This window comes from Sceloporus occidentalis, unplaced genomic scaffold, assembly GCF_023333645.1.
Source record: "Sceloporus occidentalis isolate IW3139 unplaced genomic scaffold, rSceOcc1.0.p SCAF_12, whole genome shotgun sequence".
Classification (NCBI taxonomy): Eukaryota; Metazoa; Chordata; class Lepidosauria; order Squamata; family Phrynosomatidae; genus Sceloporus; species Sceloporus occidentalis.
The window spans coordinates 13,005,848-13,022,024 of record NW_028316992.1 but is presented as its reverse complement, the minus strand read 5'-3'; the positions used below and the strand labels follow the sequence as shown (position 1 = coordinate 13,022,024).

Sequence of the window (16,177 nt, the reverse complement as noted above, 5' to 3'; positions counted from 1 at the left end):
TGGCCAAGTAGAGGGTTATGAACCATCTAGGCAAAGTCCTAGGCTCTGGACTACCTCCTGTCCTCCAAAATCCCAGAGGCTCCAACTTGGCAGCAGTCAGAAATTATGGGAGTTGAAGCCTAAAACATCTGGAAGACCAAACGGTTGAGGACCACTATTTCTATCGCCTTGATCATTTTGATTGTCCTTTTTCTACGTTCCCCAGCTCCACAACATCCTAGTGCCCAGAAATGTACAACACTGATGTGGTTGTAGCATGGGCACAGTGTGATACGGGTGGTTCTCCTTCAGTTCCATTTCTAGTTATGCCCAGCATGAAGCTTGTCTTTCCCACATCTCCACAACCCATTACACTGCTGGCGCTACCACATCAGCCAGCCAGTGACCACAGCAAGAGATGCTTCCAGCTGAGACAGAATTCCCAGATGATCATGGTGCATTAGACTGCAAATCTGAGCAGCTCCCAACAATGGAGCCGATTATAGCACTACTGTGGTAATATTGGTATTAACAATATGTTTTCACTACCTTATATACTCAACTGTAAGTCAAGAAAGTTATGCCCCAACCTTGACTCTAAAATCTGGGGTCAACTTATATATGGGTCAATACAGTCACCATGGGTTGAGCTCAACTGGATGGCAGTTAACAACAAATAGTAATATTGCTTATAAAGGTCCTTTAAAAAGCACTCTCCGTGCCTCAGCAGTGATTCCTGAAAGCTGTGTGTGGTGATTTCCTTTTTTGCATGCTCCACCTCTTTGCATTTCCCCAGACAATCCAGGTACCCCTTTCCCCGTCTACTTCTAACCCGATCTTACACCCTTTTATTCTCCTCCTCCTCCGCTTGATGACTATCCGCTTCTAACCCGATATTAAAACCTTCTGTCCCATAAATTGGACTGTCAACCTATGCACAAGTCACATCAAAATCCATGATTTGGGCCTTCTCTCCACTTATACGTGAGGTTGACTTTATATTAGACTACTTGTTCTTTAAACCTATTAAGCTGTTCCAATAATTTTATTTTTTATTTTTATTAAAACAAAATTTAACACATTTTGAAGACAAATTGTACAAAACCCACACTTAGTGGTGAATTACCATCAGTTACATTCCAGTTCTTCTTTTTCTGAACTTTATTAAACTTCCTTGATTACTGAAATCTTCATGTATAAACTTACTTTAATATACTGAACTCTTAACTAATCTTTTTACACTACCACCGAATTCTTAATCTTAAACACTATACTTTTGTGCCAACAGTTCATTGAAATAAATCTGTTTTATCTTCAACACTAACACATTTCTTTAAAAACATTTAAATAATTAAATAATAGTGGTGCTTTACAGAGCGCCCAAAAAGGGTGCTCTGCCAGCACCCATGTTTGCTGCGCGAGGGAACCGCAGCGGACAAACCGCATGGTTCCCCAGCGCAGCAAAAGAACCCAAAAAAAGTGGGTTCTTTTTGCGGTGTGGTTATGACGCCACAAGGTGCAAATGGCGCACTTGCGGTGTCATAACCACGCCGCAACGTGCAGATGCTAAGCGTCTGCCACGTCAAAATGGTGGCACCCATGTGTACTGGGCACCGCCATTTTGACGTACCCAGTACGTACTAGGGGTGAGGCCTGATTGGACACTGCATCCTCGGCCAACCCCTAGTACGTACTGGGGGCGGGCCAAAGGCCCATGTAGAACGTACCATAGTAATCATTTAGAACTGTTTAGGAACTATTAAGTAAATATACCAGATCTGAGAAGATATCTATAAAGTACACTACAAATAGTACTAGATGTGGGAAGATAATTGTTAATTACATGTTTGAAGGCGACAGATAGACACTTTAGTTAAAAGCAAAGAAAATGCTTTTAAAGCTGTTTTCCAGGTTAAAATAAAAATAAGGTTAGTGTTATCCATAGTGAATGTTGCTGCCAAGACCATATGAGTTGGGAATGTATCATCCCCACAGCCTATTTATTTCATAGTTTAATACCATAGTAAGAAAGAGAAGAATTTATTTATACAGAACTACAGGAGCTGGACACAATCTTTTTTAAAACAGTACTATCACTCTTTGGACAGTTCTTGTGGATAAACTTTTTGCAAGGCACTGTTTTGTCTATAGATGAAACCAGTACCATCATCTCCCATTTCTCCAAGCTCTTGAAGCGAAGAAACACAAAGGTTGCGCTCTTTCAGTTCTTTTGGCAACTTGGACTTCTTCTCATCTATGCGGCGAGAGCGTCTCACAGGAGTTAGATATTTCAGATCCTTAACAGCAGAATCATTAACTTCACACTGTAGTTTTTTCTTTGCACTTGAGAATCAGAAAAACAAGATAATCATAATCATTGCGACTTGAATACTCCCCAAAAAACACCTTCCCAATGGTATTACGTATGTTAGGTATCTCTCTGCCCCAGCAACAGATAATCTGGGGAAACATAAAATTCAAGAAAATATTTAAATAGCTTTATCTCTAACACAGCTATTGTTGCAAAAAAGAAAAACTAGTAAGATTCTAATAGAGTTTACAGAAAAAATGGAAAGCATGTACTCTAACAATGTGATCCTACGACTGTCTAATCAAAAAGTTAGTCAGTATAGGACTTATTCTCTGGTCAACATATACAGTAGGGGTGGAATCACGTGGCCTTTCAGATACCACTGGACACCAGTACTCATCACCATAGGCTACTAATAGGGCTTCTGGGAGATCACCAACTTCCACATGATTCTCACCCCTGGTATATAATATTGAAACCTTGAGAATACGTCAGTGGATGAGTATATACAAAAATAAATTGGTCATGGGTTCCTTTCTTTAAGATCTCCATCAGGTGCAATCTTTCAGAGGCTACTTTTGGTCAATCCTAGTAGTATCGCTGTTCAAAGCAAACTATACCTTTATTTACACACCCTAAACCATAAGCGCAGGGAGACAGAAATGGCTTAACTGATATTTATGCAAAATCATTATGATCTGCTTTCAAACAGTTTTCAGATTTCAGGACACTGAGGAATTTCTTTGTATCATGAAGCTATAATTAGCTAAATTATATTGGAATGACTGGTAGATTAATTATATACAGTCGCCCCTCCTAACTTGCGGATCTGAGATCTGCAACCTTGAATATCCACGGAGGGGCGCCCTCTGCTATTTTCAATGGTGTGCGTCCTATTCAAGCTTATGGGGCTTGAATATGCATGAGCCTCCTTTTTCGTGGGGTGGGGGTGTCCAGAGTGGATCGCCTGCAAAAATGGAGGGCTAACGATACATTATGTGTGCTAGAATTTTGCTAGAACCTGGTATAGTTTATAATTCCAGGGGCAGACTGCAAATAAGACATACTCACAGGGAATCGGAAAATAGTGACACTACAACTGTTGAAGGGAAATCATACCCAATGAGGATATTTAAAAATGATGATATACCAAGATGCCCATTATGCTATATTTTCCTATTATTTGTATGCATAGTGCATATGTCATAACTGTAGTAAGCCAGTACATTGAACTGTTTCAGAGGCCAAACAGAACAATGCATTACATGTTTCTGATGCAAATTATTGTAATCTAGACATTTTACAACATAGTACATAAAAATTAGCGTATTGTGGTGTGGGATCTGGTGTTATATGGTCTAAAAAAACCTGAGCCAATTCCTCCTATGGAACTATAACTGTTAACAATAAGTATTGCAACTTTCTGGGTCTGATACACAAGTGACAAGACTAAAATGGTATGCCGTGAACTTGGCTATGACTTTACCTTCAGAGGCAACTTTCATACACAGAAGTGCAACAACTAAGACAGCAGTGGTCTGTATCCATATAGGCTTTACATTATTTGTGGCAAAGAGCGATTAAACAGTTAGAATACTTTATTCTGTTGTCTACTAACCATATAGAACAATTAGATGGTGGTTTATACAACAATATGAGGAAGGTATTATTAGGAGGGAGGCTGGAAGACCGTTTTGAATCACACAGGAGTTTATCTCACTGTCCTTTCCCATCCTTTCCTCCTGAGCTAAACGTGGGATGAAAACTTTTAAACATGGATTTAATCACACGCCTCCATGACCTTGTAGGAGGCATTTCGTACCCAATCATGGCATCCTGTACCCAATCCAGACTTTTCCTGTACCTTGCAAAGAACAGGGAAACCCTGTTCTTCCAAAACGTGTGGGAGAAGTCCAGATCAGGTACAGGATGCCTCCTGCCTGGACATGGAGGCATGCAATAAAACCCGTGTTTAAAAGTTTTCATCCCATGCTTAGCTTGGAGGAAAGGATGGGAAAAGGCAGTGCAATATACTCCGTAGTCGCATATAGTAAGTATCAGGCCTACTATGATTGGAGTAAAATGACAAAAGTTCTACTCTCTCAAAGGTGGCAAGCTAACAAAGGTTGCAGTTGGGTTACTCCAGTAAAGGCAGAACCCTTTTTGTTGAAATTTATTGAACATTACAGGAACACAGATCCTTCTTTGGTGAGGGGATTCCCCAAATATATATTTGGACAAATATTGTCATTGATTTCCAACATTTATATAACATTTATTTGACATTTAGCTTAATGTGGCATTGCTATTCCTTTTGCATAATTTTGGGGATTTCACTAGACTGGATGCGGCTCCTTTTCTATCAGCACAAAGAAATCCTGAATAGTTTCACTCAGAATGCTCTCTTGTCAACAGAAACATTGACGGTTAAGAGATTATTTCTTACCAACCTCTCCCCATGGATTGAGGCAAGAAACAATAGATTAAAACAGTTTCACAGGCTGTGCTAAATCCCCAAAGCACCACCTCTCCCACTATTCAGGATGACTATGGGAGGAGAGAGGAACTGAGAAAATAGCTGCTTCATTCATAATTCATCAGAATTTTTGGAAGTAGCCAATCTACATGTAAGAAGAAAATTCTGGATCCAACCACGTCTTGAATAGATTTGTACCATCTGCATGTATATCTTTTTTATTAAATGCATCTTCATTAAACTGCAACAAGTTCCCCAGAGAAGATCCTTCACACACACTCATCTTCGAGCATGAAGACTCAACTCTTAAACTGAACAGGATGTCATGCCCAAAATATTTGTTGACACTACTTAAATCTGAACAAGTAGGCCCCCTTATTTTGTAGCATTTGTATTGACATATTTGCAGTCATTTTCCCACCAGAGACCACACGGACTATGTATATCTAAAGCATTTAATGCTTACCTTTCCAAATAAGGAGTAGTTGACAAATTATATTTAATTAAGAACGATCCCATGTTGTCATTTTCAGGAGTTTTAAACTCCAAGAATTCATCTTTGTCTGTGTTGCTGTCACTCTCCTCCTCTTTTTTACATAACACAGGCTTACAACTCTGTTCGTTTCTTGGACTTTTTTCAACTGAAGAGTTCTCTTGTTCAGACTTCAAACAAACATCTGCTGCATTTGAGAAATTCTCTTCATTACTTGACTCCGTATTTTTATTCAATGGAGCTTCCTTGGAAACAGTGTCTATCTTATTTTTATCTAAATTGACTTCCTTTGCCTCATCATTTTGAGTGATTTCTTTCCTCACACATTCTTCTAGAGAAAAGAGGAATACAGAAATATAAGATTACACAAGTTGAAGAATTGTTTCCATTGAAAAATGAAATTCAAGGGTAACATTACATTTTGTAGACCATCTCTTTTGCTTATCTACATTACAATCAACGAACAAGCAGAATATGTACTGTCATTTGTCAGCCTTTTTTTGGCTGTTTCTCTCAAAATTGGGGGGGCTAGTGTCAGAAATGATACCATTTTTACAGGTAGTTTTGAGCTGGGCAAAAACGTTCCTGAAAAACGGGTAATTTTTTTAAAAATGGGGGGCTTGGGGAGCCTTTGGAAGGGACTTGGGGGGCACATTCCCCCCAATAAATGGATATTTCATGTATTTCCAAACTGTAGAAACTGAGGTGTATTAAAAATAAGATTTATTGTTGTGACCTATGACAACCCTAAGATGACTCTATCACAGGGCTTTCTCGGCAGAATTCATTCAGAATGGATTTATTTGCTTTTGCCTTCATCTGAGGCTGAGAGTGTGTGACTTGCCCAAAGCCATCCAGTGGGTTTTCATGGCTGAGCAAGGATTTGAACCCTTGTCTCCCAGTGTCCCAATCCAACGCTTAAATTCAAAACTCATTATACATGATAGACAGAAAAGATCTTCATTAGATGCACAGCAGCAAGTGGGGTGACTATTTGTTTCACACTAAGCTCTCCAAAATTCCTAGTGCAGCAACCTTTTTTACTGACAAATAGGAAACAAACAAACAAACCCAAAGAAACAAACCAGGAGAGTAGAAAATGGTGTTGGCCAAAAATGGAGCAGGCTGATGAAGGAAAGACACCTTCACCAACCTACTGTATTTCTGTGCTGCCCATGGAAGCAGAAGCTTTGCTTCTTCAGCAGCCAGTATGGAAAATGAACAGGACGGCAAAGGAGGATTAGAGCGCTGTTTTTCCCTAGCGAACCCACTGCCTTTTTATCCTGAATGTAGTGGAAGAGGAGCTCCTCTGCAGCCAGTATGGAAAACAAAATGAATTAGTAGAGAAACAAATTGCCCTTGTTTCCTTTTTACTGCTCAACTCCACCTCAGCTTGGAATCTTTTTACTAGACTGTTTTTGATTCATAAAAAAGGCCTGTGATCTTTTGAGTTTTCTCCCTCCATTGCAAGAGGAAGAGCCATGCATTCAACTCGGTAGAATTATTGGTTACTGGTACCAAGCAGGCAAGTAGCTGAAAAGATGGAAAATATCAAATTGAGATCGGGAAGTCAGGAGATAAAGATGCTTAAAGCATCCAAGGTTGAAGAGAAATAGAATTTACAATGCAGTGCTTATTCATACACCGAAGTGAGCCAGATCTTAGATTTTTCTGCTCTTTTACAAGCATGTCAATAGGGCAGATGCATGTAAACACATATACACACATGCTTTTATAACATCACATATGACTGTACACACACACACAAAGACCTGTGTGTGTGTTTATTTATAAATACACCCAAATATGGTATATAATTTTAATATTCTCAGCCTTGATGACAAAGAACAACATTACAACCTTTGCTAGAAGAACTTGCATACTTGTCTAGTGATTCTAATAAACTTAAGGTGGGAAATTCTTATTCTTACCATCAGATTTTCTTAGACTTGTTGTAGCCTTCATAGCATCAGCTAACGCATGACGTAATTCATCCTTTGGCTGGAAGAGATATGTTTTGGTTAATATCCAATTAGGTTAGTTGTAATTTGCCAGTGTGTCGATCAGGGTGCTGGACTAGGACCAGGTAAACACACAATCAAATCTCTACTCAACTGTGAAGCTCACTGGGTCATCATTCCACAAGTTTGTTAAAAAGATAAAATGGGGGGAATAGAGCTACATATACCATTTTGAACTGTTTGGATGAACAGCAGATTATAAGAGTAGTTTCAGCTTTTATATTGTTTTTAAAAATACCATAGGGTAAATCTACCAAATAAATCTTTGGATTAAAAAAGGATTTTAAAAAACAATTACAAATAGAGAGGCGGGGGGGGGGGGGAGAAAAATGGGAAGAAAATACAAAGGATATGAGCATGGGATAGGTATATGCATTAATATAAGACTACCATATTTTCAAAAAACACATTTTCTTGAACTTTGTTTCTGTAAAATACATATTCTTGAGTAGCTAAAGCACTGAAATCTTTTGACCATTGAATATGGGAACACTGACCATAGGAGAATGTTTATCTTTCCAGCATTGGAGTATGAATCTTTTAGCAACTATAAAAGCACGCAGGATCGAACCATCCTGACCATTAGTTAAATTCCATGTCTTGTTAACTTACAAATAAATATAAACTCTTTCTATTCTCCTGTCAAAGCCCAATGTATTAGAAACTATACTGCATTTAAGAGATCCTACCTGTGCTCCTGCTAGAATGGCACTTTCATAAATACCAAGCACCTTTTCAGTGGAGCGAAACTGTTCAAGGCGCATCTGGCATACCCAATACTTGGCAAGCTTTTTTGCATCAGGAACTTGAAGTATGAGTTTTTGCAAAGTGGAATGAACTGCTTCACCAGCATAACCCTGAGAAGAGATATACAGTAGTAAGGATATTGTACGATATGAACAAGACAGCCAACTTTCCAAAAGTTGATTATTTTATTATTTGAGCTGGGAGCCCAAGCAACCAAGTGATAGTAGAGAATCTCCATATAGATACCGGTTAACTGACAAATGGCAAAGAACTTTCAATCCCTCAGCATAAAGCAAGGGTGGGAAAAGTGTGCTTTACAGGCTGCATATACAAACCAAGTGTGGCTTCTGGAGCTGCTCCCCAGCCTAATTTTCTTTTTAAAAAACTGGGCTGACTTTCAGGTAATTCTTTTGCTCTGCAAAAGTGCCTGAGCCATGGTGATTTGCTTATCCTGGTCCTCTAAACTCCCTAAATCACAAAATATAAAAAGAAGCAGCCAAATAGGTGACCAGAAGTGACATTGCATCGCTCTGGGTATGACAAAATGTACCTGTATGGCTTGCTGGGTGGGAGCAAAGTAGTGGGAAAAATTACACATGTCACTATGCAGAGATGTCAACCTTGGGAGGTGAGGAATCATATCTGTTTCAATAAACGTTCAGGGAGTATAGTCAATAGTTATATGTTCATATAGCTAAATGTTTAAGGAGTATTATCCTGAAATTGTGACATGCTGTTGCTTCACATAGTCTTAAAGAAATGACATACAGAGACATAATCATGATTTTGTTTTTACCAGCCTCTCACCGTCTCAATTAAGGATAAACATTCTGCAAGTGTCTTATTGACGCCATCACTGACGATTCCTTGTTCATCTTCTTCTGCTATAGCAGCCCAAAATGACTTAGCTGGTTCTTTTACAGTTTGCCCAACTGTTTCTATTTCAGTCTGAGTAACAGCAAATACTGGAGCAGGTGGCTTCTTGATACCTTTCCGTGACTGCCATTCAGCTAGCTGAGTTCTGTAAGTAGGTGTATTGAAACAGTTATCCAACCTTTCCATTGCTCCACAACAGAAGCAAAATCATGTAACAGGCCACACCAATGTACTCCAACGTAATGCATAAGCATGGTTAGGGGCAAGTAGGGACACTCAAGAGCCAGTCCACTGTCTTCAGTCCCAACTTGCTCCAAGTGAAGAGGTAGCCATGTTAAGTGTTTTCTCTCCTCCAGTGTTAACATTAAAAATAGGAAATTCATTTCAAATTAAGCATAATAACTGTTAGTAGAAATACCATTGCAGACATAATGAACCACGGCTCCAAATCCATAGAGAAGTGCCCCCACAAGTTGGGTGAGAAAGAAGCGCAAGAGACTGCAATGTATTAACAATATCTTAACCATAGTTCTGCAGATAGCATTATATCTGTACTAGGCCAATGTGAAAAGACTCATTAAAGATGAGTCAGGATTTCAGAAGAATTTGCAGAGCAAGAGTCAAGAACAGTTAAGGAAATTTGCCCCAATAAAACTCAACAGATTAATATTGGTTCTAGATTAATAGCATCCTGCTCACCTGCCCCTGAATCTCAACACTCAGGTGCTATGAAGCAATTTCTTTGCAATACTGAGATTCCAGCTTAGGCAATTCAATTATTTATTTAGTCCAGGATGGGGACTGGGGGGGGGAGCTCATGTGGTACTTGGATCATGTTTTAGTATACAGTGGGCCCTGTGGAACGATGGGCTCCAAATCCTCAACGTTGAATGATTGTTAATCCATATTACCTGATGGTGACATGAAAATACACACTTCAGCATGGCTGTGTTCCATGGCCACCATTTAATAATACAGGCAGCCATCACCTGTGTTTTCCCCATCATTGGGGGGACGGGGGTGGGAATGGAACCCCTGTGAACCTAAGGGCCCACTATATTTGATCAATGCTGGACAAATAGGTCCATTAAACTGATTTTACCCCGATTTGCTATAAAGCAGTGGTTTTCAATCTGTAGAACAGGAATCCCTGCAGGCCATGAGAGTTGCTTGGGGGACTGGGGTATAAGACTTAGAGACCTTGATTCCTCCTCCTCCTCCCAAACTTTTTACGTCCTGGGCATGGGAAAAGAAAGGTGAGGAAGATGCTTGGAGCAGCCACTTCTGCCTGAGGGAGGAGGAGGGGAATAGGACCACTGCTTTGAACTATAGAACGTATACTCTTAGAAAGGTGAACAAAGGGCCGCTGTGCTCACTCCATGGAACCTTCTGCCTACTTTCAAATAATTCATATGTATTTTTTAATATTTGTGAGTTCACATGCCAGACACTCAACAAAGTATGTCAGTACTAACCACACATTATTGTTTTCATTACCTTCTCACTTCCGAAGATCTTGCCCGAATACTGTTTCTCTTGTCAACTGATTTTGAAGCTGACACGGTACTACGGGTTTCAGAAAGAGGTCTTGCTAAACTTTCTCTTACAGTTTTAGATACGCTAGGTTTTTTTGTTCTGTGCACAGAATTATTAGTATTGGGTGGAACAGCCTTTAACACTGGTTTCCAATTTCTGACAGGGTTTATTTGGGCTTCTCCTTTATGCACTAATGCACTACTAAGAGATTGTTTCTCGTGAGACAGAATGGCCTTGGGATGGCTGACAGACACTCTCACAGTTGGCCTGTTTTGGAGAAGGGTTACAATTTCAGGTTTAGAAGCACCTACTGTGCTGGGACTCTTGGTGTCCCTAGTACATTTACTACTCTCTGTGGTTCCAGTTCTCACCACTGACTTAGGTGGAACAGCCAAAGAATGCCTTTTACTCTCGTTTTCTGGAACTTTTCTGAACGAGTTTATCTTAGATGACACGATCCTGCCACGATATGAACCAAGCACACGCTTCTCTGAGAGGCATGCACCAGGATTGGGGGTAGTTATTTTCAGCTGTTTCTCTTTTGCATTTCTGTTGAGTAAGAAGGTCTTACTGAATGGGGTGCCCTTGTTTTTGTTTTCGGCAGGGTCAGAAACTGCTGTAGTACTGGACAGAGAGTTACAATTTGTAGCTGTATCAATTTGCTTCAATACAGTGGGAGATTTTAAGGGCTTTGGAGAAATTATATTTTCCCCCAGAGTGCTGTTTAGCCTGTTCTGTGCAGATCCATTTACATTTTCTTTGTCTTCCTGAAAAATTAAATAAAACACAAAATGACAACATATAAATGTTATATCTAACTAAGAATTAACACAATATAGCTAAAAGAACTTCTCACTTATAGTATATACAAAATAATAATAATAATAAAGCATTACTTCATCACCATTTCCCCATATTCTGGAAGATTAATACATTTTAAACACAGGATATGAATGGCTGGAAACTAGAAAAGCCAGACAATAGGACAAAACCAGACGCAAGAATTGTTTCACTGCATTTCTATTCTCCTGCATTTCCCTCTATATTTATTTCATGTGTAGGATGTGAGGGCCTGGAAACATCCAGCCTTTCCAAAGACTGTTTTTGCATTTGTTCAAAAAATGAAAATTTATTATGAAATATTTTCAAATGAGGAATGAAAAAATTAAGGTACTATCCAGCCTTTAACCTCTCTCTGCTCTTTTGTACACTTAGTACCTGAGGCTGGAGAGGAAATTTTCAAATGCTGCAGAATAAAAAAACATCTTCAGATATACAGTACCAGGCCCCTTTCTCCTGCATCACAGGTGCAAAACACACTGTAGAAATAATCCAGTTTGAGACCACTTTAACTGCCCTTGCTCAATGCTAGGGAATCCTGGGAACTGTAGTTTTGTGAGACATTTAGCTTTCTCTGCCAGAGAGCTCTGGTGCCACAATAAGCTACAATTCCCAGGATTCCCTTGTACTAAGCCAGGCCAGTTATGGTGGTCTCAAACTGGATTACTTCTGCAGTGTGTCTTGCAAGGCTTCTGCACTGGCTCCTCTTGCTTCTTGCCTACTTCACATTGCTCGGTGTTCCACAATATCTGAAAGAAATTGGCTGCACCCCAAATAATAGATGAATATATACATAATGATATGTGAAAGGACAGAGAATTTTGTTTGGGAAAACTCGTATTTAGACATCTATTAAGATGCTGAAACTTAAGAACTGCTTAAATCTGGAATGGTCCGATAGGCCAGAAGACATGAGGGAAATGACCTCAAGCGCTGGCAATGTCTGGTGCCACCCTGTTCTGACATGCACTTGTCAGAATTCTGAAATGTACTTGTACTTCCTCTGTGAAATCCTTACAATCACACTGGATGGCAAGGAACGTACCAAGGAAAAATACATTATCTGTAACCCACCAACTCAAGGTAGCAGCAGGTTCTCCCAGTTCCTGTGCTTGGGTTCTGAGTTGGTATGCCATCAATATAGCAGTTTGTAGTTCCATTTGCAACAAAAATGGAAAACATTTAAAATAAATTTAGTTGCTAAAGAGATAGCCAACACACATTTTAAAAGTGTAATACATCGGCCCTTTTGATTGTGAGAAAACTGGGTTATACATAAAATATTTTATGATCCTAGAGTTACAAAACAACTTTATATCTGTAAAGAGTATTTAAAAAACAAGAACTGCATATTTTCCCTATAACCTTTGGCATTTTTCTAGGGCGAAGACTCTCTCCATCTCAAAAAATTTCAGAGATTTTATATTGTACAAAATATGAGAAAAGTAAGACCTTGGAAAGACTGGAGATAGGCAATTGAGGCCTTAAACATCTTGTCTATTTTGACAAATTTAAAAAACTGAAGCATCTTGTCTGAGTTTTCAGCTGGAGTACTTGAACACACAGCCCCTCACAGCCTTTCAACAAGATTCCTCACCTGTAAGGCATTATCAAGGTGGAATATTTATAATCCATTTTGATTTTAAAACACAAGTGGATGAATACCAAACAAAACACATGTTAGGACTTACCATTTTTTGTTTTACCGATAAAACTGTTGTCTACTTTCACTTGACTGACTGTTGAAAAAAGGAAACAAAAAATACAAAAGTAAGAGCTGAATATCAAATTTATCTACACATCACTGCATTTTATTTACTGTATGTTCAACTATAAGTCTACCTCATGTATAAATCAAGGGCAGGCTTTGGAGGCAAAATTATGTTTTTGGCATGACTCAAAGATAATTTGAAAGTAAAACCAAGAGGCCTGATACAGGCAGGCCAAAATAAAGCTGCTTCAGGTCACTTTGGAGGTATGGTGTTTCAATGATGCATGAGTCCTAAGAGTCTGGAAGCTGCACCAAAGCTACACTCGTCATTAGGACTGGAGCGTGGCTTTGGTGTGACTTCTGGACTCTTAGGATGCATGTATCGTTTAAACAGCATACCTCCAAAGTGACCTGAAGCAGCTTTATTTTGGCCTGTCTGTACCAGCCCTCTTCAGTGTCTTCATCCCACTTTGGAATATGAAAGTCTTAAGAGGCTAGAGCCAGGTCTCCCAAGGAAGGAAGTTCCAAAGTTGTTTCTGCTGAGGTTCTCCAATTCCTTGCAAGTCCATATGGAAGAAGGCAGTTTCAGGTTTCCTGAAAGCCCAGGTCATTGAGGGCTTTGTAGTTTCAAAAGATCACCTTGAACTGGAAAACACTGCAGTTGGTACATAACCAGTGACATGTGGTCCCTGGAGTGTGCATTAGGCAACAGCCTGGCTGCTGCATTTCACACTGGTTGCTCCGGGCCCCTTTTAGGGACGCATCCACATTAAGTCCATTACAGTCTTCTAATTGGGAGATAAGTCAGGCACGAACCACTTGTGGTTATGGGAGGCCCTTGCCTAAGTTAGGCCATAATAAACCAACCAACCATGGAAAAAACAAACCCTCCTGGACTCAGCAATACTGACTTCAAGAGGACCCCAACCTTGCAAACGTGGTCAAGTCCAGGCTAGATTGCCCTTCAGCTTTTAACCTACGTTTTGAACGGCTGCATCAGAAACACTACGTTGGCAATTTATGACTTTCCCTGGCGCACCAACAGTTCTGGAAGGATGCTGCCAAACTGCTCAGGATCCAAAGAATCAGCAAGCCTCTTTTAAAGTCGCTACTGCCCTCTTGCCTTTACTGGGTGGCATCCTGTTGGGGACAGTCCCAACCAAAGCAGACCCATTCAGTGGGTTTTTAAATGGCGAAGCAACACATAGGCAAATGCCATGGACTTTATGGGTCTACTCTAGTCAGGGAGCGCCAGGGTGGCCTAGTGGTTTGGTTGTTGGACTGTGACTCTGGAGACCAGGGTTCGAATCCTGACTGGGCCGTGAAAGTAGGGTTGCCATAATTCTCTACTACAAACCAGGACAAAATGTAGGGTGTAATGTAGGACATTTAAAGTCCTCCGCTTGTTATCAAATGTCCTACATTTGGGGCTAAACTTTATCCTACAATTGTCCTACATTTTGTCCCAGTTTACAGTAGAGGCTTATGGCAACCCTACACGAAACCCACCAGGTGACCTTGGGCCAGAAGTCACACTCTCTCAGCCTCCTCAGGGGAAGGCAATGGCAAACATCTCTGAACAAATCTTACCAAGGAAAAACCCCATGATAGGTTCACTTTAGGGTCACCAAAGTTGGAAAGGACTTGAAGACGCACAACAATAACTCTAGTCAGGACTAGCAACAGGACTTATGCCACTGAGGGTGCCTCTGCACTGTGGAAATAATGCGGTTCGACCCCACTTCAACTGCCAGGGCACCTCCATCCTACAGAACAGCAAGACATACGAACCTTTCTCGATGCTCCACTGCTTTCCTCTCTAAAGAAGCTCTGCTGCAACTGCCAGCAGCAGCAGCAGCAGCCGCCGCCTCTCAGTCGTTTTGAATTGATTTGAAGTACGCGGGGGAGAGGCGGGCGCTCCTATTGGCTGAGCGGGAGAGCCTCGAGTCTTGAAATCAGCCAATCAGAGCGAAGGGAATAAGGAACGGAAAAGGAGGCGGCGCTACTCGGGTTCTCATTCGAAAGGGGGAAAAGAACGCGGATCCAATCAACGGCTCGCGTCCTGGGTCACGTGGTCACATCGTCGCCTATGTGGAGGCGTGGCTTACAGATTCCTCACACTTTGGTCATCCGGGTAATTTTTGGACTTCAACTCCCAGAAACCCCAGCCGCCACAGGCAACGTCCAGGAATCCTGGGAGTTGAAGTCTAAAATAAAAAACGCTTGAAAGATCAACATTTGAGATGTTTGAGACTTGAAAGTTCGCTTTTCAAGCGCTGTATTGTTTTATCCCGCCTCGGCCATCATGACACGCATTGCGTCACACTTTCTCAGCCTCAGAAGACGACCATGGCAAACCTTTGAGGCAATGGTCCCCACTAACTGTGGTGTGTAAGAGATTCTGGACTTCAGCTCCCAGAATCCCAGACAATTGGCCAATATGCCGAGGCTTCTGGGAGTTGGAGTCCAAAATCTGTTTCAAAGGGCACAGTTTGGGGACCACTGCAACAAATCTCGCCAATATACGTTAGTTCGCCATAAGTCGGAAATAAGACACACAACAACACCAGGAAACTGATGCCACTCTGTTCAGTATATACCCAAACACACCAGCGGTACTTTATTTATTTGTTGTTGCATTCTGAGATTTGAAGTTGAAGGGAGGCATTTAGAATCCTCAGCCAGAGCTAGCTCTTAAACCTCATTGAACTACAAATCCCAGAATGCAACAGGAGGCAGCCAGGGCAGTCAAAGGGAAATAGCAGCACTATAAGAATGTAGTACTGTAATGACCTTATAATGCTGCTCTTCTACTTTAACTGCTTCGGCTGCCTCCTGTTGCATTCTGGGATTTGCAGTTTAAGGGGAGGCATTTAGAACCCTCAGGCAGAGAGCTCTTAAGCCTCACTGAACTACAAATCCCAGAATGCAACAGGAGACAGCCAGAGCAGTCAAAGTTGAAGAGCAGCACTATAAGAACATTGCTGCACTACCACCCTCTTACAGTGCGGCTCTTCTACCATAACTTCTCTGGCTGCCTCCTGTTGCATTCTGGGATTTGTAATTCAGTGAGGCCTAAGAACTCTCTGGCTGAGGGTTCATTGAGGCCTAAAAGCCCTCTGTCTGAGAATATAAAGCAGAGTATATTCTGAGAATGTAAAGAGATTACTGCACTGCACTCTTGTGG

At 40.8% G+C, this 16,177-nt stretch overlaps 1 protein-coding gene across 3 annotated transcripts; it reads right to left on the bottom strand.

The window, feature by feature from the left end:
- Positions 1 to 1,089: 1,089 nt before the first annotated feature.
- LOC149305295 (cytoskeleton-associated protein 2-like) lies at positions 1,090 to 14,870 on the bottom strand. Of its 3 annotated transcripts, none has more exons than XM_089477999.1 (8): positions 14,782 to 14,870; positions 12,971 to 13,018; positions 10,401 to 11,206; positions 8,835 to 9,048; positions 7,970 to 8,137; positions 7,191 to 7,260; positions 5,233 to 5,590; positions 1,090 to 2,322 (listed from the first exon to the last, which is right to left on the bottom strand). In XM_089477999.1, the coding sequence occupies exons 2-8, from the start codon at positions 12,971 to 12,973 to the stop codon at positions 2,073 to 2,075; spliced, it is 1,869 nt and encodes a 622-aa protein (XP_089334125.1). In that variant the 5' UTR covers positions 12,974 to 13,018; positions 14,782 to 14,870; the 3' UTR covers positions 1,090 to 2,072. The 3 variants fall into 3 exon arrangements, with proteins under 3 accessions (XP_089334125.1, XP_089334126.1, XP_089334127.1); XM_089478000.1 differs by having other exon boundaries at positions 5,233 to 5,587; XM_089478001.1 differs by lacking the exon at positions 1,090 to 2,322 and adding an exon at positions 2,329 to 2,439.
- Between the last annotated feature and the right edge of the window lie 1,307 nt (positions 14,871 to 16,177).